General features: G+C 49.0%; 1 protein-coding gene across 2 annotated transcripts in view; it reads right to left on the bottom strand.

Annotated features, from left to right (window-relative positions):
* Positions 1-21,557, bottom strand: part of PDLIM1 (PDZ and LIM domain 1) — a 39,219-nt gene extending 17,662 nt beyond the window's left edge. For both annotated transcript variants that reach the window (XM_079975380.1, XM_079975379.1), the window contains exons 1-2: positions 21,401-21,557; positions 7,489-7,640 (exon numbers count right to left, since the gene is read on the bottom strand). In XM_079975380.1, coding sequence (XP_079831506.1) covers positions 7,489-7,640; positions 21,401-21,499 — 251 coding nt within the window. In that variant the 5' untranslated portion in view covers positions 21,500-21,557. The remainder of the gene's footprint in view (positions 1-7,488; positions 7,641-21,400) is intronic.
* Between the last annotated feature and the right edge of the window lie 1,342 nt (positions 21,558-22,899).

Here is a 22,899-nt window from a genome sequence, read left to right as displayed (position 1 = left end):
GAGAAGAGGGAATTTCAGCTGACACAGTGCTCACTAGTCAAAATTCCCTCTTCCACACAGTTGCTCCAGTTCACCGCCATCCTTTGAATTTCGTCAACCTAATAAAGAGACGCATCCAGCCAGTGGCGTAGCGTGGGGGGTGCAGGGGGGTCGGCTGCACCAGGCGCAACATCTCGGGGGGCGCGCTCGCCGCCTCCGGATTGGCCGAAGAGCCTCGGGCTCAGGCTGTAGCAGAGCCCCATGTCTCGCGGAACCGACAAGCTGTGCGCGCGTCCGGGCTGAAGGCGTCCGGCAGGCAGCGGCTCACAGCCCTGCCGCTGCTGCTGCAGCTGCTGGGCCATGTTGCATTTTCCTCGCCTCTCTGCCCTCCTCCTCCTCCGGGCAAGCAGCGTCGTTTGGGCGGCAGCGCCAGCGGCAACTCGCCTCAGATCACCTGACACGGACCCGCCGCCGCCGCCGTGGCTACCTTACCGTAAATACCCCAGCCCAGGCAGCAGCAAGAAGAAGCTGGCAGCGGCGGCAGGTTAGGGGTTAGGGGTGCAAATTACTTGCCTTGCCCCAGGTTAGGGGGCGCAAATTACTTGCCTTGCCCCGGGTGCTGACAACCCACGCTACGCCGCTGCATCCAGCTTCCTTGGTGGTTACAAAGCTATTTTTCTCTGAATGAGAAAGCCTGTGGCATTCGAATCAAGTCAGCCTTTATATTTAAGGAACACAATAACAGATGCAGAGTTGGTGGGGGGGGGTTGGTTTTTTTACAGAGGCTGGCATCCATGCAGACTTGTTCAGGGGATAAAAATGGAAAGGACAAAGTCGCTCTTGGCTCCGCTTTCCACCTGTACTTGAAGTTATCCAAACAAGGAAGCAAAATGTCTGATGTTTGCACTCTTACGGCTGCAAGGATAAGCTCCCTTTGTCCCCTGCGAGCAGCTGGGGCAAAATGCTTCGCTTGCTCAAAACAAAAAGTCCTCTATGACAAGAGAGTAGGCTGCCCTCTTTTAATACAGTTACCATGGAAGGAGTTTGGGGGGGACCAGGATTTGGGGGTTCCGAGTTAAAGCAGTGTAGATAAGATGACGTCAGGCAGGCATGGAAGGATGGGAGCTGGAGAGGGGGTCCACCAGGGTGGCGCTGTGGTCTAAACCACTGAGCCTCTTGGGCTTGCCAATCGGAAGGTTGGCGGTTCAAATCCCCGCGACGGAGTGAGTCCCCATTGCTCTGTCCCAGCTCCTGCCAACCTCGCAGTTCGAAAGCACACCAGTCCAAGTAGATAAATAGGTACCACTGCAGTGGGAAGATAAACAGTGTTTCCGTGCGCTATGGCTTATGTCACGGTGTCCTGTTGCACCAGAAGCGGTTTAGTCCTGCTGGCCACATGACTCGGAAAGCTGTTTGTGGACAAACGCTGGCTCCCTCGGCCAGTAAAGCGAGATGAGCACCGCAACCCCATCGCCACCTTTGACTGGATTTAACCGTCCAGGGGTCCTTTACCTTTTTACCACCAGGGTGGCAGCCCCCCCAACAGGTCGCTATGCCACCTTTGGTGGGGCAGGGGTCCCTGTAGAAGCTGGAACTTGCACGGTTGCGCCCCCTCAGCATTTTGCACCCAGGGCCATGGCACCAACTATCTCCACCACCACTGATGCAAAACAAGCTTCCAAAGTAACATGCTGGTTTCACCCTGTCAGTGAGCTGGGTGATGCTTTTGGTCCACATTGTGAATGTTGATTTGGGAAAAGTAGGGGCTGCGTTTCAACTGGTTTTTGGACATGCTCCACGACAGAATGGGGAATGCTGCCCGACTGCCTCAAGGTATTTCTCCCTGCTTTCTCCTGTCAAGTTCAGGCAGGTTTTCTCAATTCCAATAACTTTATTGTACTAGCCATTGGCCATGACAAATCTGAATCAAAAATAAATACACGTAAAGAGATTTTATCCATTCTGAAGGAAATCAGCCCTGAGTGCTCACTGGAAGGACAGATCCTGAAGCTGAGGCTCCAATACTTTGGCCACCTCATGAGAAGAGAAGACTCCCTGGAAAAGGCCCTGATGTTGGGAATGATGGAGGGCACAAGGAGAAGGGGACAACAGAGGACGAGATGGTTGGATAGTGTTCTCGAAGCTATCAGCATGAGTTTGACCAAACTGCGGGAGGCAGTGGAAGACAGGAGTGCCTGGCATGCTCTGATCCAGGGGGTCAAAAAGAGTCAGACACGACTAAACGACTAAACAAAACCCAGCCAGATGGGCGGGGTACAAATAATAAATTATTATTATTATTATTATTATTATAAACAACAACAAAGAGATTTTGCTGCACCACAAATCATAGTCTCTAGATGTGGGCGTCTCCCAGTTCAATGCTATATTGTCCAGGGGCTTCTTTCTCATCTTTTAGGCCGCCAGAGCAAAAAGGGCAACTTTGCGAGTCACTGGAATGCTTACATTGCTAAGAAGTCATAGGAGCTACTCTGCCGGGGAGAGACATCATTCCTATATGGGCAGTAGGGTGAGAAATCGCCCCCTGGGTCCAATGTATAGGTCTGGGCGATATATCAATATATCGCCCAGGACCAGCATGCAGATGGAGTTCTGAGAGAAAAGTCTGGTTAACACTACAATGCGGAAATTGAATGAAATACAGTGTATAATTTGAGGAGAAGCAAAGAAGAGAGGTTTTGCCTTTTTTAGGGCAGGCCTTGTCTATAGCAAGGAGACATTCAACTAAACATACAGAGGAAAACTCCTGACAGCTACATAGCCAATCAAAGCATGTGCTACCTGAGATGGATCATGCCCCTCTGACTGGTTGCTAGGCAACACTTCAATCACCAAAACCCTCTCGGTTGGCTGTCTGACAATAAAATTAACCTTTAGGTTACTTACTAAATGACCTTTGCTGCTATACTTCCACATTATGCTTTTTTATTTGTTGGAAGCCACCCAGAGTGGCTGGGGCAACCCAGTCAGATGGGTGGGGTACAAATAATAATAATAATAATTATTATGAGGAGGAGGAGGAGCAGACCATGATGTCGGCTTCACACAGCAGTATATCGCTGGTGAAACCACCACCACTCCTGAGTCCCTCTGCTAGTGGCGTCTGCTAGATTTCCTTACCTCAGCTGAGCAGTTAAGGGAGACCACATATACAGAGTCTGCCTTTATACGGCACCCTTTTGTCTCACCCGTCCAGGACGGCGGAGGGCATAGCTTGAAAACGCAGCTCAGTAAAAGCAAATCGCAGTGAGGCTGGCTGGAGACTCAACAGGTAACTGGCTCTAAAATGGACCGTTTTTAGAAGGGGAGAGCATGTCAAGGCTTCGATCGCTGGGCAAGCTTTCTCAGCCTTGGGTCCCTACGTGTTGCTGCACTACAACTCCCATCATCCCTAGTGAGAAGGGCTAGCCGTCAGGGATAATGGGAGTTGTAGTCTAGCAACAGGTTAAGAAAGGCTGGATTTTGCGGGAAAGGCGCTCTCTAAAGTTTAGCATCCGTTCTTCTGAAGAAGCCAGCTCTCTGAAATATCCCATACACAACATTCCAGTGCAAACGCACTTTGCCAATAGCCATCAATAATAATTAAACCTTTGAGAAGCTGCCTGTCCATTTTAATGTCCATATATAGACAGACATGCATACACAGCGTGCCAGACTAGGTTGAACGACACAGACGTTTCTCAGGGTTGAGGGAATTCTCAGGAAAATGACAGGGCTGGAGTGAGTCAAGAGAATTTGTGGCATTCCTGGAGTACATCCACCTCCCTCTATTTTTTTGAGTCGAGTTCCTTGTTTTGCTCTCCCCCTTTGAGCTAATTCAATAGACCCTTAGTCACAGCCTTTTGTTAATGTAGCACATTTTGGTCCCTGATTAAAATACTTCTCTCTCAAGAGCTGTCTGGGTGGTTGCTTCACTTCTTGCACAAGTTTGTGACTTAAATTCGGCTTTTCTGTGCCGCTGATGATTGAATGAAGAGGATCTGCTGCCAGCTCCACTTCTTGGAAGTGATTCTGCAACAATAAAACTAACTTTGACACAGAAATTCACGGTGTTTGTTCCAAAGCTTTGGGAGGGAAGAGAGGAACAACAGAAGCGTTGTGCAACTATTTACAACGACATTAAAAGACACTGAGGTCCAGCTCCGAGGGCCTTCTGGCGGTTCCCTCACTGCGAGAGGCCAAGTTGCAGGGAACCAGGCAGAGGGCCTTCTCGGTGGTGGCGCCCGCCCTGTGGAATGCCCTCCCATCGGATGTCAAGGCGATGGACAACTACCTGACATTCAGAAAACATCTGAAGGCAGCCCTGTTCAGGGAAGTTTTTAATATGTGACATTTTAGTGTATTTTTCATCTCTGTTGGAAGCCGCCCAGAGTGGCTGGGGAAACCCAGCCAGATGGGCGGGGTACAAATAATAAATTATTATTATTATATTATTATTATAGTTCACGCAAAAAAACGTATCTGCAGTTCCTCCCACCCCACAATAGTTTTTCTGATTACTCGTGGTTATATATTAGCCCAAGAGTTGCATAATCTTGCACAATAATTGCTCATCTCCATTCCAAAAAAAAAGAGAGAGAGAGAGAGAGGAGAGGAAGGGAGGGAGGGAGAAAGACGTTCTTGGACCATGAACCCAACTCTTATGAGCTGATCTGGCAGAATATGAAACCTTCACATAAATCTCCTACTAGGAAAGGAATGGATAGCCAAACAGCAGGCAGGCGCTGGCACAGAAGCCGGAGAAGAGGAGAGGGGCTTTGGAAGGAAGGAAGGAAGGAAGGAAGGAAGGAAGGAAGGAAGGAAGGAAGGGGAGAGTCCATGATGAACCAACCAAAAGTGCTCTCCCCCCTGGAGAGAAGGAACTGCTGAGAAACACCTAGCCCTGACATGAGAAGATACAGCAGACACTTGCTGCTTTTGCCGCAACCACAAAAGTCCATTACAAATTTCAGCCCACACCAGGGGCGTAAGGTGGGGAGGGCTGGGGGGCCGGATGATTTGGGATCCCTGCCCTCCCTGATGCTGGGGACCTCCAGGCCCCGGCCTTGCCGCTGAATGGCCGCCAAGGCTCGCGTTGGCTGGCTGGGCCCTGTGAACCTTCTGTGCCCCACACCTGCCCGGTGGCAGCAGCAGCAAGGGTTCGGCTGGCATGGCAGAGGAGGAGGAGGAGGAGTTTGGACTTGATATCCTGCCTTTCACTCCCCTTAAGGAGTCTCAAAGCGGCTAACAATCTCCTTTCCCTTCCTCCCCCACAAGAAACACTCTGTGAGGTGAGTGGGGATGAGAGACTTCAGAGAAGTGTGACCAGCCCAAGGTCACCCAGCAGCTGCATGTGGAGGAGTGGGGAAGCAAACCCGGTTCACCAGATTACAAGTCCACCACTCTTAACCACTACACCACGCTGGCTCTCCGCCGGCAGGTTTTATTCGCTCTCTGTGCCCAGCCAGGCACTAAGTGTGTAGTGCATGCAGTGCATGGCATGAGTGGCGCTGTGGTCTAAACCACTGAGCCTCTTGGGCTTGCCGATCGGAAGGTCGGCGATTCGAATCCCCACAATGGGGTGAGCTCCCATCGGTCTGTCCCAGCTCCCACCAACCTAGCAGTTTGAAAGCACGCCAGTGCAAGTAGATAAATAGGTACCACTGCAGTGGGAAGATAAACAGTGTTTCCATGCACTCTGGCTTACGTCATGGTGTCCCGTTGCCCCAGAAGCGGTTTAGTCCTGCTGGCCATATGACCTGGAAAGCTGTCTGTGGACAAACGCCGGCTCCCTCAGACTGAAAGCGAGATGAGCGCCCCAACCTCATAGTCGCCTTTGACTGGACTTAACCATCCAGGGGTCCTTTATCTTTACCTTTAAGGGTGTGAGGAAATGAACTCTCTCCCTCCCCACCAACCCCAGCCTTCTTGCAGCGAACAAGAAATTCCAAAAGAGCTTTACAGTGGTACCTTGTGTTACATACGCTTCAGGTTACAGACTCCGCTAACCTAGAAATAGTACCTCAGGTTAAGAACTTTGCTTCAGGACGAGAACAGAAATCGTGCTCTGGTGGCACGGCAGCAGCAGGAGGCCCCATTAGCTAAAGTGGTGCTTCAGGTTAAGAACAGTTTCAGGTTAACAACAGACCTCCAGAACAAATTAAGTACTTAACCCGAGGTACCACTGTATAAGCACATTCAGCCAAACACGATTACAGGCCCCTTTCAGATCTTCCTATGTTGTGCAGGAAGCAGGAGCACAGCTGGGGAAATGTACACCTTGCCATGTACTTTATTTGTTCAAAGCGTTCTAGCTCACCCTCTGTGTAAAGAATCCGTGGCAGGGAATAGTGAAACCTCTATTAGAATATGAGGCAAAGCAATAAAACAGGCAGGCAGATGGAACGCCTCCTATCAGCACATCCTGAAACCATAATAAAACATCCCATTCCAACAGGAGACCAGAGTAGGCATTAGCCAAATTTCAGAGGGTTTCAAATTTCATAGCCAGAGTGCCACCACTGAAAAGGCCCTCTCACATGTCACAGCATTGTGTAGCAAGTAGTGGGGTGCTTAAAAGGGTTTCCTTAGCAGATTGGGGGGCCTATACAGGGAAAGTATTTAAGTATTTGAGTCGTCCAGGGCTTTGTAAGTCATCAGCGAACCCTTGCATTCAGACCAGAAATGTACTGGCAGCCAGTAAAATTATTTAAGAACCAGTGAAATGTGGCCGCAACCGGCTGTCCAGCCAAACAGCTTCATTCCACATACTCTGCAATGTTGCATCATCCTCAAAAGCAGCCCTACATAGAGCACATCACAGTAATCCAACAGGAGATAATCGCAGCATGAATTATTGTGTCCAGGCTGTCACTGTCAGGGAATAGCTGAAGCTCGTAAATGTGGGAAATTGCAGTCAAACAGAACTATGTGCGAGTGCTAGTTAGTGCATGAAAGGGTTAAAACAAAAGAGCTAGTTTCCTAGACTCAGCTTGGCCATGATCTCTCTTCTCTGATGAGAGATGAAGTGAAGTCTTCTCTTCCTGTTCTCACTCTCTCCGCGCCATGTAACTGACCAAAGGAAGACATGCCTAAGCAAACTCCAAGCTTAGGGCATGTGTTTGAAGCTATCTTGCTGTATTTTCTACCTGTGCTCTCCTTGCCGCTGCTTGGATAAATGCATGAATCTGACCTTTGGAATGTTTTGTAAGTAAAGAATTTTAAACTTACTTAACAGTGTGTGCTTTGCTCATTGCAAGAGGGGCAGAAAGAGAGGAATGCTGTATGCAACTAAATGGGATAAAAGGGTCTAACAACTTACATTCCTAACACCTTTGTGAGTTTAAACTCTGCTACTGGGAGCTCTTTCCTGCTGGAGAGTGAGTTTAGCCCTGGGTCACAGGGATTCATATTTTTCCTCCTACAGTAAACCAACCATAGCTGTGATATGTGCTCATTGGATACTTGAGCCAGGCAGATTTCATTCCTTCAATCCAAATGCTACTTTACCTGCCCACGGTCAGAATTATTTCGTCTATGCAGCCCTTGATTTTGTTCTGTGCTTCTAGGTGAGTCATGCTTTCTGTATCTTCCCCATCAATAGACATGATAACATCTCCAATGCATAAATTGGCAGCTGCAGCTTTGCTGCCAGGGGTTACCTGCAAGAAGAAGAGAAAAAAAGATAAACAGAAATTGTCACCAAAGCAAAACTCAAGGCCCCAGGCTGTTCTTTATATACTGGTCCTGGCTTGTTTCACAAGAGGAACCGGGAGTTGGCTACAAAGAACCTAGCAGAATGCCTTTGAATATTTTATTGAAAGGCACAAACATAAAAACTGTAAATGAATCACTCTTGGGCCTCTGTAGTACAGTGCTAATTTTACTGGTCTACCTTATGGGGTTATTGTAAAGGATCAATGAGATACTGTCTTGTTTCACACACCATTCTACAAAAACGGTGACTTTATGCATATTAACAAACACTGAACATTTGGGTTCCCAGAGGGATCACAGGCGCTTTGCTCCTAATTCTGCTGCTGCACTGCACCAAGATTTGGGCTTAAATGCTTGACTTAGCGTGTCATCCTAAACCAGAGCTCTCCCAGGCAAACCATGGTCCAAGAACCATATGACAAGTACTAATGACCGCTTGTTGGGCTTGCTGATCAGAAGGTCGGTGGTTCGAATCCCCACAACAGAGTGAGCTTACACTTTAACGTGCTTTCGAACTGCTAGGTCCAGCTCCGAGGGCCTTCTGGCGGTTCCCTCACTGCGAGAAGCCAAGTTACAGGGAACCAGGCAGAGGGCCTTCTCGGTAGTGGCGCCCGCCCTGTGGAACGCCCTCCCACCAGATGTCAAAGAGAACAACAACTACCAGACTTTTAGAAGACATCTGAAGGCAGCCCTGTTTAGGGAAGCTTTTAATGTTTGATGTATCACAGTATTTTAATATTCTTTTGGAAGCCGCCCAGAGTGGCTGGGGAAGCCCAGCCAGATGGGCGGGGTATAAATAATAAATTATTATTATTATTATTATTATTATTATTATTATTATTATTAGTGGCAGGAGCAGGGACCGAGCAATGGGAGCTCACCCCGTAGAGTCACCTGTGTCCCTTAGGGGCCCCCTTACAACTCTACAATTCTATCCTTCTCTCCTATCTGCCTCCATCAAGGATACTATCTGTCAGGGGTTCAGGGAGAGAGGCGCAGAGGAGGGAGGAGACCGAGAGTGAGGGAGAAGGATTCCAGCCTGACGAGGAAGAGGACGACAATGACCCGAGATGGTCCATGAGTCCGTCCAGTGAATCGGAGGATTCCCAAAAGGGGGCCCCCCTGGTCAAGCCAAGGGGAGCCCAAGGGGGAAGCAGTCAGGAGCAGGGGAACGTAGGGGGAACCGCCAGTGGGAGTTGGAGATCGAGACCTGCTTCTCCACCGGAACGGAGTGAAGAGGGTGGAGTTACCAGTGTGTCGGGAGGAACAGAACAAGGAGCAGAGGGGGGAAGGAGATCGGGGCAAGACGTCCTGCCGGAAGGGGCGGAAAGCAGTACCGGGAGCAGTGTGGCTGTTGAAAGGAAGGTCAGGAGCAACGTACGCGCGCCAAGTTCAAATGTGGAGGCGCGCGGAAGTGGGGAGAGCTCTGGGGAGGAGCCTGGTGCTAAAGCACGAAGGAGGGGGCAGCAGGCAGGAGAAGACTCAGCCTCTGGGGAGTCCCGGAAAGAAGGAACACAGGGGGGCAGGAAGACCCTGCGGAAAAGGGAGGAGAGGAAAAGGTGGAGCAGCACAGGCCTCTTAAATTGGTGCAGGGGAGGGACGGACTCAGAGGGGACTTCTAACATCTAAGGGTAACAGATGCGGAGCCACGGAGTTTGGATGTAATGACGACAATGATCTTCAATAAAACCTTTTGTATATAACTTGGACTGGACTTCGGTCTCTTGTGAGCTGGGACCCAGGGTGGCTCTGACACTATCTAAAGGAATTTCTTTGCAAACAACAAACCAGTAACAGGAAGACCTAGCAGCGCAGACACAACCCTCATCTACTCACCAGATGGGGAAAACAAACAGCAACATAAAACTGGACTAAAGGAAAAACGAAAACCCATCAATCAACCGGCTCGCTTTTTAGTTTCCCCTAGCTTTGGCTTTCACAATGGAATGATAGAATGAGTGGGAGTCCGTGGTTAAGAAAAGCACATTCATTCGCAATGAGCCATCTCTGAACTATTGCATACCAGTTTGCCATTCCTAACAAAAGAGATCCAAACATTTAGAACACAAAACATGGCACAGAAATGTTGAGTGTTTCTGGCTCCTGTGAATTCTGGCCATCTTGGCCTTCAGTACTTTTCACGAGGGTAGAAACTTAAAAAGAAAAGTAGTATTTAAATGTAGTGTGAAGGGGGTTCACGTTTCTGAGCTGTGTCTGCTGAAACCAGAGGGGTTGTAAAGGTAAAGGGACCCCTGACCATTAGGTCCAGTCGTGACCAACTCTGGGGTTGCGGCGCTCATCTCGCTTTTTTGGCCGAGGGAGCCAATGTACAGCTTCCGGGTCATGTGACCAGCATGACTAAGCCGCTTCTGGTGAACCAGAGCAGCGCACGGAAACGCCGTTTACCTTCTCGCTGGAGCGGTACCTATTTATCTACTTGAACTTTAAGGTGCTTTCAAACTGCTAGGTGGGCAGGAGCAAGGACTGAGCAACGGGAGCTCACTCCGTCGCAGGGATTTGAAGCGCCGACCTTCTGATCTGCAAGTCCTAGGCTCTGTGGTTTAACCCACAGCGCCACCCGCGTCCCAGAGGGGTTCTAGGAGCCATAAAACTTTGCCACACTCCAGTTTCCAACATGAGATACAGATTTATTGTTATCACTGACAAGATGCCCATTATTTCATTCAAAGCAATGTCATTGGGTGGCATAAACTGTCATCCTCAGATGCAGATCCATTATTACCCCAAAGCAGTGTTCCATAGAGATGACCCACTAGAATTAATTCACCTTCTTCTTTTACCGAAATAACACCTGATCACTTCTTTAATTGTCTGGCCAACGTTTTCTCTAGTTGTCTCCATGTGAACTTGAAAGGTTCCTGAACTGGTGAAGATGAGATGTACTTTATGGGGAGTAGGGTGATTTGATTTAAATCATATTGATTTAAATCACTAGTCAGTAAGATTTGATTTAAATCTTTTTTTACAGAAAGACTTATTCTTGCTGGTATAATCTTAATATTTACCACCAGAGAAAGGTTTCATTTTTGGAATAATAAATTTTCAGAGTAGTTTTCACAGTTTTATCAAAAATTACTAATTTGGTTATACTATTAGAAATACACAGACCGATAAGTATGAAATTATTGTGAGGTTAAATAAGTTAACTGTTTATATTTGGATAACTTTTCTGCTGTACTTTAATGGAAGGAGAAAAATATTCATTTCCTTAATAACAATTTGAACAATTTATTTAACTAAAGCAATAACATTATACCATATGTAATAATAATAATAATAATAATAATAATAATAATAATTTATTATTTATACCCCGCCCATCTGGCTGAGTTTCCCCAGCCACTCTGGGCGGCTCCCAATCAGTGTTAAAAACAGTACAGCATTACATATTAAAAACTTCCCTGAACAGGGCTGCCTTAAGATGTCTTCTGAATGTCAGGTAATTCTTTATCTCTTTGACATCAGTGTCCGGGCTGAACGATGCGGGTGGAGACGCTCCTTCAGGTATACAGGACCGAGGCCGTTTATGTATCCATGTTTGTTAACTGATGTCGTTAAACTTTTTTTATATATATAAAGAAAACCTTAGACTGAGTTTTAGCACACATGAAAAACTTAAAACAAATCCTTATTTCCTGTTGAATAGCATTTGGACTATAATGTAACTTAAATAGAAAACTATCTTTAGAAAGATTTTTCCTCCAAAAGCATCTTATTTTAAAAATCTGGTTTAAATTTAAAAAATCTGATTTTTTTTTAAAAAAAACTTTTTTTTTCAAACCATTGATTTTTATCCACCCTGCAAAGCACCATGATTGGATGCCATAGACTGTTATCCTCAGATGCTGGCTTCGAATGGTTTTTTGTAGATCCATTATAACAGTGGTGCCCCGCAAGACGAATGCCTCGCAAGACGGAAAACCCGCTAGACGAAAGTGTTTTCCGTTTTGGAGGTGCTTCGCAAAACAAATTTCCTATGGGCTTGCTTCGCAAGACGAAAATGTATTGCGAGTTCCTGCGGGGGTTTTTTCCTTTCCCCCCCCCCTTTTTCTAAGCCGCTAAGCCGCTTATCTGCTTATCCGCTAAGCTGATAAGCCGCTAAAAGCCGCTAATAGCGCTAATCCGCTAAGCCGCTAATGGGCTTGCTTCGCAAGACGAAAAAACCGCTACACAAAGAGACTCGCGGAACGGATTAATTTCGTCTTGCAAGGCACCACTGTACTCCAATGCAGTGTTCCATAGAGATGACCCACCAAAAGTGGAATTAATTCACCTCCTTCTTTTACCAAAATAACATCTGATCCCTTCTTTAATTGCCTGACCATCGTTTTCTCTAGTTGACTCCATGTGCAATTGAATGATTCCTGAACTGGTGGAGATGACATTGGAGGATGGATGGCGGTTAACAGATTGAGGTTGACTCCTGACAAGACAGAAGTACTGTTTTTGGGGGACATGGGGCGGGCAGGTGTGAAAGATTCCCTGGTGCTGAATGGGGTAACTGTGCCCCCTGAAGGACCAGGTGCGAAGCCTGGGAGTCATTTTGAACTCACAGCTGTCCATGGAGGCACAGGTCAAATCTGTGACCAGGGCAGCTATTTACCAGCTCCACCTGGTGCGCAGGCTGAGACCCTACTTGCCCGCAGACTGTCTCGCCAGAGTGGTGCATGCTCTGGTTATCTTAGGCTTGGACTACTGCTCTACGTGAGGCTACCTTTGAAGGTGACCCGGAAACTACAATTAATCCAGAATGCGGCAGCTAGACTGGTGACTGGGAGCAGCCGCCGAGACCGTATAACACCGGCCTTGAAAGACCTACATCGGCTCCCAGTACGTTTCCGAGCACAATTCAAAGTGTTGGTTCTGACCTTTAAAGCCCTAAATGGCCTTGGTCCAGTATACCTGAAGGAGCGTCTCCATCGTTCTGCCCGGACACTGAGGTCCAGCGCCGAGGGCCTTCTGGTGGTTCCCTCGCTGCGAGAAGCCAAGTTACAGGGAACCAGGCAGAGGGCCTTCTCGGTAGTGGCACCTGCCCTGTGGAACGCCCTCCCACCAGATCTCAAAGAGAACAACAACTACCAGACTTTTAGAGGACATCTGAAGGCAGCCCTGTTTAGGGAAGCTTTTAATGTTTGATGTATAACAGTATTTTAATATTTTTTGGAAAGCCGCCCAGAGTGGCTGGGGAAGCCCAGCCAGATGGGCGGGGTATAAATAAATTATTATTATTATTATTATTATTATTATTATTATTATTATGAGATGTGCTTGATGGGGAGTTGCCTTCAGGCCCCAAGCCCGATGGCAGACCAACTCTGTGTTACAAAGATGTCTGTCAACATGACATGGAGGCTGGCAACATTAACCCTGTATGTGGGAATCCCTCGCAGACAACCACAATGCCTGCAGACAGTCAGGTTGTGCATCCACCACAGTGACCAGAAGACAAATGACCGCTGGAAGGAGCACAGAGAGAAGAAACACCTTGGTGCATTTGCAGCGGCAAAAGCAGATGCCTTCGTCTGCCCCAGCTGCAACAAAACATGTCTCTCCCATACTGGTCTCTACAGCTATAGCAGGCGCTGTAACTCTCCAGCAGTTTGCCTTCAACCCCAAAGGTTGAATCATCTCCATTGTCTCCCAAGATAAACAGATGCTAATAGTAAACTGCTTAATTGATTGACCAAAATCATACTTCTAATTCAGTTTCATTGTCACTGATTTCCCCCAAAACAATCATAATCTGTGTTTTAAACATAATAAATACAGTGGTACCTCAGGTTACATACGCTTCAGGTTACAGACTCCGCTAACCCAGAAACAGTGCTTCAGGTTAAGAACTTTGCTTCAGGATGAGAACAGAAATCGTGCTCCAGCGGCACGGCGGCAGCAGGAGGCCCCATTAGCTAAAGTGGTGCTTCAGGTTAAGAAGAGTTTCAGGTTAAGAACGGACCTCGGGAATGAATTAAGTACTTAGCCTGAGGTACCACTGTACAGTCGTGCCTTAGATCTCAAACGCCTTGGCTCCTGAACAAATCTGCTCCCGAACGATCAAAACCCGGAAGTGAGTGTTCCAGTTTTTGAACGATTTTTGGAAGCCAAACGTCCGGCGTGGCTTCTGATTGGCTGCAGGACGCTCCTGCAGCCAATCGGAAGCCACACCTTGGTTTTTGAACTGTTCCAAGAGCTGAATGGACTCCCGGAACACATTCTGTTTGAGAACCAAGGTACGACTGTAGTTTAAAATTCAGATGAACCATACCTTCAAAAATTCCTTATAATATTCTTTTCATTCGTTACAAGCACTGTTACCACCAGCATACAGAATAATGAGAGTGAAAACTGGTCTTATCCGCCAAGTATTGTATACTGGACTATAATAAGCACAAGATAAGGTGGCAAGACTATTTTGTTTTTACATCTAAATTAAACAATAATGGCAGTCAGTGCCAGAAGCTGGAATAGTATTTGACTAAATCATCTCCCCATTATTTCACAAACCGCACCCACTGTTTCCTTTGGCAGGCTGGAAACCATTCCAGTAACTCTCCATGTGAAAATGGCTTTCCTGTTTCTAACCTCCAGCTCTTTTAAAATGCTGTAGTAGAGCTGTCTGCAAGCCTGGTTTTTTTCTGCTGAACAATAAATAAATGAAATACCATATTTTTCGCTCTATTGGACGCACCGGACCATAGGACGCACCGGACCATAGGAGGGGGAGAACAGGGAAAAAAATTTTTTTGTTTGTTTTCCCCCTCTAAAACAAGGTGTGTTCTGTGTGTTCAAGGTGCGGGAGTTCCCGCTGGGCTCTGAAAGCTTTGGGTTCCTTTCGACCTGCTCTTTGGGGCTGGCGGGGGGGGGAGCGCTGCTTTCCCCCACCGCCAGCCCCAAAGACCAGGTCGGGGAACAGCGGGAAGGCGGCGCTCCGCCTCCCCGCTGTCCCTCGAGCTTGTGGGGCTGGTGGTGGAGAGAAGCGCTGCTTTCCCCCACCGCCAGCCTCCAAACCAGGTCAGGTTTGGAGGCTGCTATCCGCAAGCATTTCCGTGTGCTGCGCTGGTGCTGGCTCGCCAAAGCAGCTTCGCTACACTGGCCACGTGACCCGGAAGTGTCTTCGGACAGTGCTGGCCCCCGGCCTCTTAAGTGAGATGGGTGCACAACACTAGAGTCGGACACGACTGGCCTTTACCTTTTATCCGCAAGCCTTGGGAGCCCGGCAGAAAATCCCACCTGGCTCCCAAGGCTTGCGGATAGCTTCCTGAAGCCTGGAGAGCGAGAGGGGTCGGTGCGCACCGACCCCTCTCGCTCTCCAGGCTTCAGCGAAAGCCTGCATTCGCTCCACAGGACGCACACACATTTCCTCTTCATTTTTGGAGGGGGAAAAGTGCGTCCTATAGAGCGAAAAATACGGTAAAATTGTCCTGCCATCCCAGCACACAGGAGAACACCCTGGGCACAGAGCTCTTTGGTTATTTGCTATAGAAGCAGCTAACTTGCTCTATAGAGGTAGTTACCATCTTCAGGGTTTGCCAGAGGACAAAAATAGCCATTATCTGTTTGCATACTGTATCCATTTAAATCAGGCACCCCCAGTAGTCTCAAAACATCTGGAGGGCCGAGTTTGCCTATGCCTGATTTAAATGCATGGAAATAAACAACTCCCTATGATCTGGCATTAGCTGGGCTGAAATAATAATAATTTATTATTTATACCCCAACCATCTGGCCGGGCTTCAGTAACGCATCAGACATTAAAAGCTTCCCTAAACAGGGCTGCCTTCAGATGTCTGGTAGTTCTCTTTGACATCTGGTGGGAGGGCGTTCCACAGGGCGGGCGCCACTACCGAGAAGGCCCTTTGCCTGGTTCCCTGTAACTTGGCTTCTCGTAGTGAGGGAACCTCCAGAAGGCCCTCGGCGCTGGAGCTCAGTGTCCGGGTAGAACAATGGAGGTGGAGATGCTCCTTCAGATATACTGGACAGAGAGCTGGACCATAAAGAAGGCTGATCACTGAAGAATTGATGCTTTTGAATTCTGGTGCTGGAAGAGACTCTTGAGAGTCCCATGGACTGCAAGATCAAACCATTCTGAAGGAAATCAGCCCTGAGTGCTCACTGGAAGGACAGATCCTGAAGCTGAGGCTCCAATACTTTGGCCACCTCATGAGAAGAGAAGACTCCCTGGAAAAGACCCTGACGTTGGGAAAGATGGAAAGGACAAGGAGAAGGGGACGACAGAGGACGAGATGGTGGCACAGTGTTCTCGAAGCTACCAGCATGAGTTTGACCAAACTGTGGGAGGCAGTGGAAGACAGGAGTGCCTGGCATGCTCTGGTCCATGGGGTCATGAAGAGTTGGACACGACTAAACAACTAACACTTTGAATTGTGCTCGGAAACAATAAAAGTTACGCATTCAAGTGATAACAAAATCAGGGTGGCTCAAAAAACCATCCATGAGTGAGGCAGTCCTTCCGAGGAAGGTGGGGCAGGCAGCGGCAGAATGCATGCCCGTGCACCTGAGGGGGGCGTGGCGCAGAGGGTGCCCTCCCAGGCGCAGGATAACAAACTCAGGTGCCTGGAGCGGCGCACACACCCTGCAGCCTGGGACGGAGAGAGCCACTCACGGGAGTGGAGCGAGCCGCCCATGGTGAACATTCGCCTGTGACTCCCCAGCCTCCCCCAGCTGTCAAAACAAAGGGGGAAGGAGGGAATGTCGCTGGCAAAGAGGCACAGCTCCCCCCTTCCCCCGACGGCTCGAGGTAGGCTTGGGACTCACGGGTGGGTGGCGAGCCAAGTGTCACCCCCTCAGTGAGGGCACCTGGGGAGATCCACCTTCACCGCCCCCCTTCCTACGTCCCTGGGGGCAGGGGGGTTGAACCAGATGGGCTTATGGGTCACTTCCCAACCTACAGTTCTACGAATCCACGAGTTTCACCAATCGTGCCTCTTCTTACACAGCTGCTTGCAACGATTCTTCAACATCAACTTTGTTGGAATGGACATGTTGTTCGGATGTCTAATTATCGTCTTCCAAAGCAACTACAGTGGTACCTCAGGTTACATAAGCTTCAGGTTACATACACTTCAGGTTACAGACTCTGCTATCCCAGAAATATTACCTTGGGTTAAGAACTTTGCTTCAGGATGAGAACAGAAATCGTGCTCCGGCAGCGCACTGGCAGCAGGAGGCCCCATTAGCTAAAGTGGTGCTTCAGGTTAAGAACAGTTTCAGGGTAGGAACAGACCTCGGGAACGAATTAAGTTCTTAACCCGAGGTACCACTGTACTCTATTTTGAACTTAAAAATGGAAAACGTGATGCTGGTGATCAACAAAAGAGGTTTAAAGACTGTCTTGAAGCAAGTCTAAAAAAATATACTATAAACACTGACAACAGGGAAACACTGGCCCGCGAGTGCTCCAATTGGAGGACAGCCTTTACCAAAGGGGTCATGGACTTTGAAGACGCTTGAACTTAGGACAAAGGGGAGAAACGTGCTAAGAGGAAGACACGCTTGGCAAATCCACATCGTGATCAACTCCTGCCCAGAAACCTATGTCCCCACTGTGGAAGGACGTGTGGATCCAGAATTGGCCTCCACAATCACTTATGGACTCACTGTTAAGACCGTGTTTATGGAAGACAATCTTACTCGGCTACGAGTGATTGCCAAAGAAGACGACTGAAGAAACTTTGGGCAGTGTTAATTTTAGAGGAAGTAGCTCAGCATCTCTGTCGCTCTTGCGTCTCTTACTTTTATACGGACTGCATTCATATTTATTCTTGTTCTGTTAACCCAATTCAGAGACATGGGTTTGAGGAAGAGGGAGGTTCTCTCACCCATAATTTCCTGCCAGGCTCACAGGGCTTTAAGCTATCAAGAAGTAATACTCTCTGCATCACTTGAGCCCAAGAAGATGCCCTATGGAACCTCATCTGTGTCCAGTGGAATTCTGAACCACCTGCGACTCCTTTCCCTTTCTTCCATATAAGGGTTTTATTATATTTTTGATTTAGGAAAAGGAAAGGGGAACAGGAAGCAAAGAAGGAAGGCAGTGAAGGAGCGTCTCCACCCCCATCGTTCAGCCCGGACACTGAGGTCCAGCTCCAAGGGCCTTTTGGCGGTTCCCTCCCTGTGAGAAGTGAGGTTACAGGGAACCAGGCAGACGGCCTTCTTGGTGGTGGCGCCCGCCCTGTGGAACGCCCTCCCATCAGATGTTAAGGAAATAAACAACTATCTGACTTTGAGAGGACATCTGAAGGCAGCCCTGTTTAGGGAAGTTTTTAATGTTTGATGTTTTATCGTGTTTTTAATATTCTGTTGGGAGCTGCCTAGAGTGGCTGGGGAAACCCAGCCAGATGGGTGGGGTATAAATAATAAATTATTATTATTAGAGCCTCAATTGATGTAGCAAGGGGGCTGCCCTATATGGGCAGGAGAGAGGTGTGCATTTTGAGCCCAGCAAAGAAACAACTGTCAGCTTACTTTAAGCTCCTGATCACTCCTGTGAAGCCCTCTCCTTATTTGCCCCACACCTTATGCCAGGTATGATGTCAGGTAATGGCTTCCAAAAAAATGGCTTCATGGGCCAAGTTTGGCCCATGAGCTGGAGGTTCCCCATCCTTTCCTGTGCCACAATGTCATTTTATTCTTTTTTTCACCTAGGAAGAATAGCAGCTCCCTATTCCCATTCTTCGGATGGGGACGGAGCCCAAGGCACAACTGAATTGGACTATGCACCAAGATTTAGCAGGCGAAAACTGTACTCATTCAGCTACCCATTTGGAAGGTTTTGTGTGGCAACCCCCCAAAATAGTGCAGAACATAAGAAGCCTTGTTTGTGCGGGCTCTCTTTTTTATTAAACAAAAAAAAAAACACCCTGTAGATTTCTGTGGAGCAGACACAAAAACAGCATAAGGCTTCTATCTTAGCAGAGAGAAATTGGTAGACTCTGTCACACACACAAAAAACAACTCCCTAAGCAAATGTTCACCCTTTTTTCATTGTTCCCTTTGCTAAGAAAAATGGTTTCGAAACCAAACTGCTAGAGGGAGCCTGCAAATTACTCCACGGCAGATCCCATTTTGGAAAGTATGTGGTTAGGCGCTTAAGGAAAAAATATGGATTTGTTTTCTGTAATCAAAACCCCTGTTTTGCTGAAAGGACTTTGACAGAAAGCTGGGCTGCTCCTGAGAATGAGATCTGAATCAGGAGCCCATAGCCTTATTTGAACATCGGACCCAGAGCTCCATAACCTACTAGCAGCCTGGAATTTCAGCAGCAGAAACTAACCTTTTCGCCTCTGGCTATTTGAGGCTGGGCAAAAGAAAGAGGGGAAAGGTGAGCTCCTATTCACCCTTCCTAAGTCTTAAATAACCCTGCTTTTAAACTGGTGGAAGATCTCACAGCACTGCTGCTCACTCGGAATCATGGTGATATATTCCTAAAAGCAGGCATCATTTTCTGAGAATAAGCTTCCTGATGTCTGATGTCAGAGCTGTCTTAAGGATATCTGGCGCCGTGGTGCAAAGCGCCCTCCAGTGCTCCCCCTGCCATTTCCCAGTTTTTTAGGGAGGGCGGCACTGTCGGCGGGCAGCTGGAGGGTGGCTTCTTTGGCGGGCAAGAGGCAGAGACTGGACGCTTTGTGCCGCTGTGGCCGCGGCAGGCAGAGGCTCTGAGTGTGGCGCTGCTTCGGCGTGGCATGGTGGAGGCGGGCAAGGGCAGCGAGCTGATGCCAGGAGGCGCCGCATCCAGCCTCCGCCTTTTCCCTTGCACCCTCCAGGCCTTGGCGCCCTGCACCCCTATGGATAAGACGCCCCTGTCTGATGTATCTCCTTGGGTTAAAAAGGTAAAGGGACCCCTGACCATTAGGTCCAGTCATGACCGACTCTGGGGTTGCGGCACTCATCTCGCGCTATAGGCCGAGGGAGCCAGTGTTTGTCTGCAGACAGCTTCCGGGTCATGTGGCCAGCATGACTAAGCCGCTTCTGGCGAACCAGAGCAGCGCACAGAAACGCCGTTTACCTTCCCGCCAGAGTGGTACCTATTTATCTACTTGCACTTTGATGTGCTTTCAAACTGTTAGGTTGGCAGGAGCTGGGACCGAGCAATGGGAGCTCACCCTGTTACGGGGATTCGAACCGCCAACCTTCTGATCAGCAAGTCCTAGGCTCTGTGGTTTAACCCACAGCACCAAAAGCACTGCTCAGTTGAAGGCATTATGAGACAACTACATTCAATGTGGGCTGGGGAGAAACCAGAGAATATTTGGAGATTCACTGCAGCATAAGCTTTCGCAAGTCACTCCATGGACACTTCTGACACCATACATCATTGTAAGTTTCTTTAAGGTGCCGCAAGACGTGTCATTTAATTGTAATTTTTCCAAAAAAATCATTTTTAGATGGTGATATCCAGTGTTACATCATACTTGGAGCAGAATAATGGAATCAGTGGAATTAAGTAACTTAAATCCACCAATTCCAGTGGGTCTTCCTGGAGTATGACTGTCATGCAAAAAATTAAATGCTAGAATTGATTAGCTTAGGCCACCCTAAATCTGTGAGTACCAAGGGACTGGAGTTTTTGAAAAAGCTAATTGCTTTTATTATCAGTCAATAAAGGTGGCAGAGGGGGTGCTAAGAACAGTCAGAAATATACATTTTTCCTACCAGAAGGATGGATGAAGTATTTACAGCGAGTGCATTTGGTACGATTCCTGCTCATTACCCTAACGAAAATGTGCAGGCAGGAATATCCAGACACTGACGAATACTTTGTCAACAGTGCTAGCTGATACCTGGCGGGGGCCGGCTTCTTTCAACCCTAGGGACAGAGATTAACCCCCACCTGGGCACAGCCAAGCAGCTGTTACTGCAGCACCAGCCACTCCCCAAGTCTCAAGTAGGTGCCGCACCTCTCAGAGCTTTCCTCCAACTTTGGCAATCTATCAGGCAAGTAGAAACAGCACTCCGTCGAAGCTGAAGGAAGCAGCCACCGCAACAACAAAAAAGTTCTGTCCCCATTTAAGGGCAGAAAACTGTCAGTTTATTTCAAATACCATTGTGATCTGTAACATGCAGGCTGCAAAAATTTGGAAAAATACAGGATGTTGGGTTTTTTTAACCACCCATGTGGACGCATCACCTCCTAGCTTTTTACTTTTGGCATTTGCTTTCACCCTTCCAAGTGCTAACACGCCTCGGATCATCAGCCCGATATCTGCAATGGATTTGAAAGGGGATTAAAAAAAATCCCAGGAAATTCCAAGGAGCTGGGAGCATTTCTCGCGATTTTATCAACGGATAAGCTAATCGACACCTCCAACTCACGGGCACCACCGCGCGCCTCTGAGCACCAGCTGCCAAGGAAAAAGGGCCGGGGAAGGGCTGCTGTTGCCGGCCGGCTTCCCAGCGCCCCTTGGCCGGCGGATCCCGGCCCCGATCCCGGATTTCTCTCCTTGGGTCCCCCAGCCCGAGAAACCCCTGATGAAGATTCAGAAGGGCTCATTTTCAAGCCCGTCTGAGAATTGGAACGTCCTTCCCTAAAAGGCGAGGGATCCGGCTCGGGGCACGGGAGTTGCAGTTGGCGACGCAGGGCGTTCTGCACATGTTCAGAGGCGCTCTCTTCCTCCCGCTCCAATCCCAATCCAGGTTTCTCCCGGAAGTTTCGGGGCTCCCTGCTTACCCTGGAGATGGTGAGCGGCTGCTCGAAGTCTTTGCCCCCCACCAGGCGGAAACCCCAGGGCGCCGGCCCCTGGAGGACTATGCGGTGGGTCTTGCTCATGGTGCTTCGCCGCAGGCTGCGCGATCCAGCCGGCGCGGCGGGGCTAGGCTGCTCCGCCCCACCCCGGGGCGGGGACTCGGGCGGGCCCTGAGCAGGCGCCGAGCGGGGAAGGAGCTACTCCCTGCCCGGCCTGGACGGACTGACTGACTCCGCCCCGGGACGCGCTGCGGGGAGGAGCGCGGCCAAGGGCTCTTTTTTGCGCGTGCCCGGCGTCACCTTACCTGATGCCTCCTCGCCAAAGGAACAAAGGAGTCCGATCCGAAGCCGCGCCCTTTCCAGCCGGCAAGCAACTTTCCCCCCGCACCCGGATCGTTTGGATGCGCGCGGTCGGTTCCAGGAACGCACGTGGAAGCAATTGTGCGCAATTACGCACAAGCAATGTTGGAGACAACCTGTGGCCACGCAGCCAAGGGGGGCGCCCTGAACTGGAAATTTTGGCACAAGCAGTTATGGGGTTGCGGCACAAGGGTGCTTCTGAGCATATTCATCAGCTCATGAGGGACACGTGCAGCAGAGGGAAGTGACTGCAACGCCTGCAGCTCAGCTGGTGCCAAACGGTATTGCTCTGCTTTCATGGGCGTAGCCAGCGGGACAGCTGCCCCCCACCCCAAATCAAATAAACAAGTAGAAATTCTTAACTGACCAATTGCATCACAGATAACTCAGTTGTGCGCCCCCCAGGCCTGCCCTCCTAAAATAAATCCTGGCTACGCCCATGTCTGCTTTCCTTTGGACCACCTCAGGCCAAGAAGGAAGTCTTGTCGTCTGGGCAGTCCAGACCTCCATACACACTGCCCTGGAGTGCTGCCAATGAAGCAAAAACAGCACAGGAGGCAGTAGTTCTCTGCACCACCCATAGTCTGCGCTGTGAATCTCCAGTGGTTTGGCTTCACCCCAGAAGGCACACTCCATTGTTCCAGAGCTCATTAAATTGGACCCACTACTGTGAAGTGGGGGTGCGGGTGGCGCTGTGGGTTAAATCACCTTGCCGACCAGAAGGATGGTGGTTCGAATCCCCGTGACGCAGTGAGCTCCCGTTGCTCGGTCCCTGCTCCTGCCAACCTAGCAGTTCAAAAGCACATCAAAGTGCAAGTAGATAAATAGGTACCACTCCAGTGGAAAGGTAGATGCCATTTCCGTGTGCTGCTCTGGTTCGCCAGAAGCAGCTTAGTCATGCTGGCCACATGACCCGGAAGCTGTACGCCGGCTCCCTCGGCCAATAAAGCAAGATGAGCGCCGCAACCCCAGAGTCGGCCACGACTGGACCTAATGGTCAGGGTTCCCTTTACCTTTACTGTGAAGTAAACCTACGTTATACATATTTGTGAGAGAAATATATATAAAAGCAGAAGTCACCAACCAGACCTAAAAGGTTTCAAAAAGGTTTGGACCTTTTAGGT

The sequence above is a fragment of the Podarcis cretensis genome (genome assembly GCF_951804945.1).
Source record: "Podarcis cretensis genome assembly, chromosome: 5".
In the NCBI taxonomy this organism is placed as follows: Eukaryota; Metazoa; Chordata; class Lepidosauria; order Squamata; family Lacertidae; genus Podarcis; species Podarcis cretensis.
The sequence above is the reverse complement of the archived record's forward strand: the minus strand, read 5'-3'. Positions and strand labels throughout refer to the sequence as shown.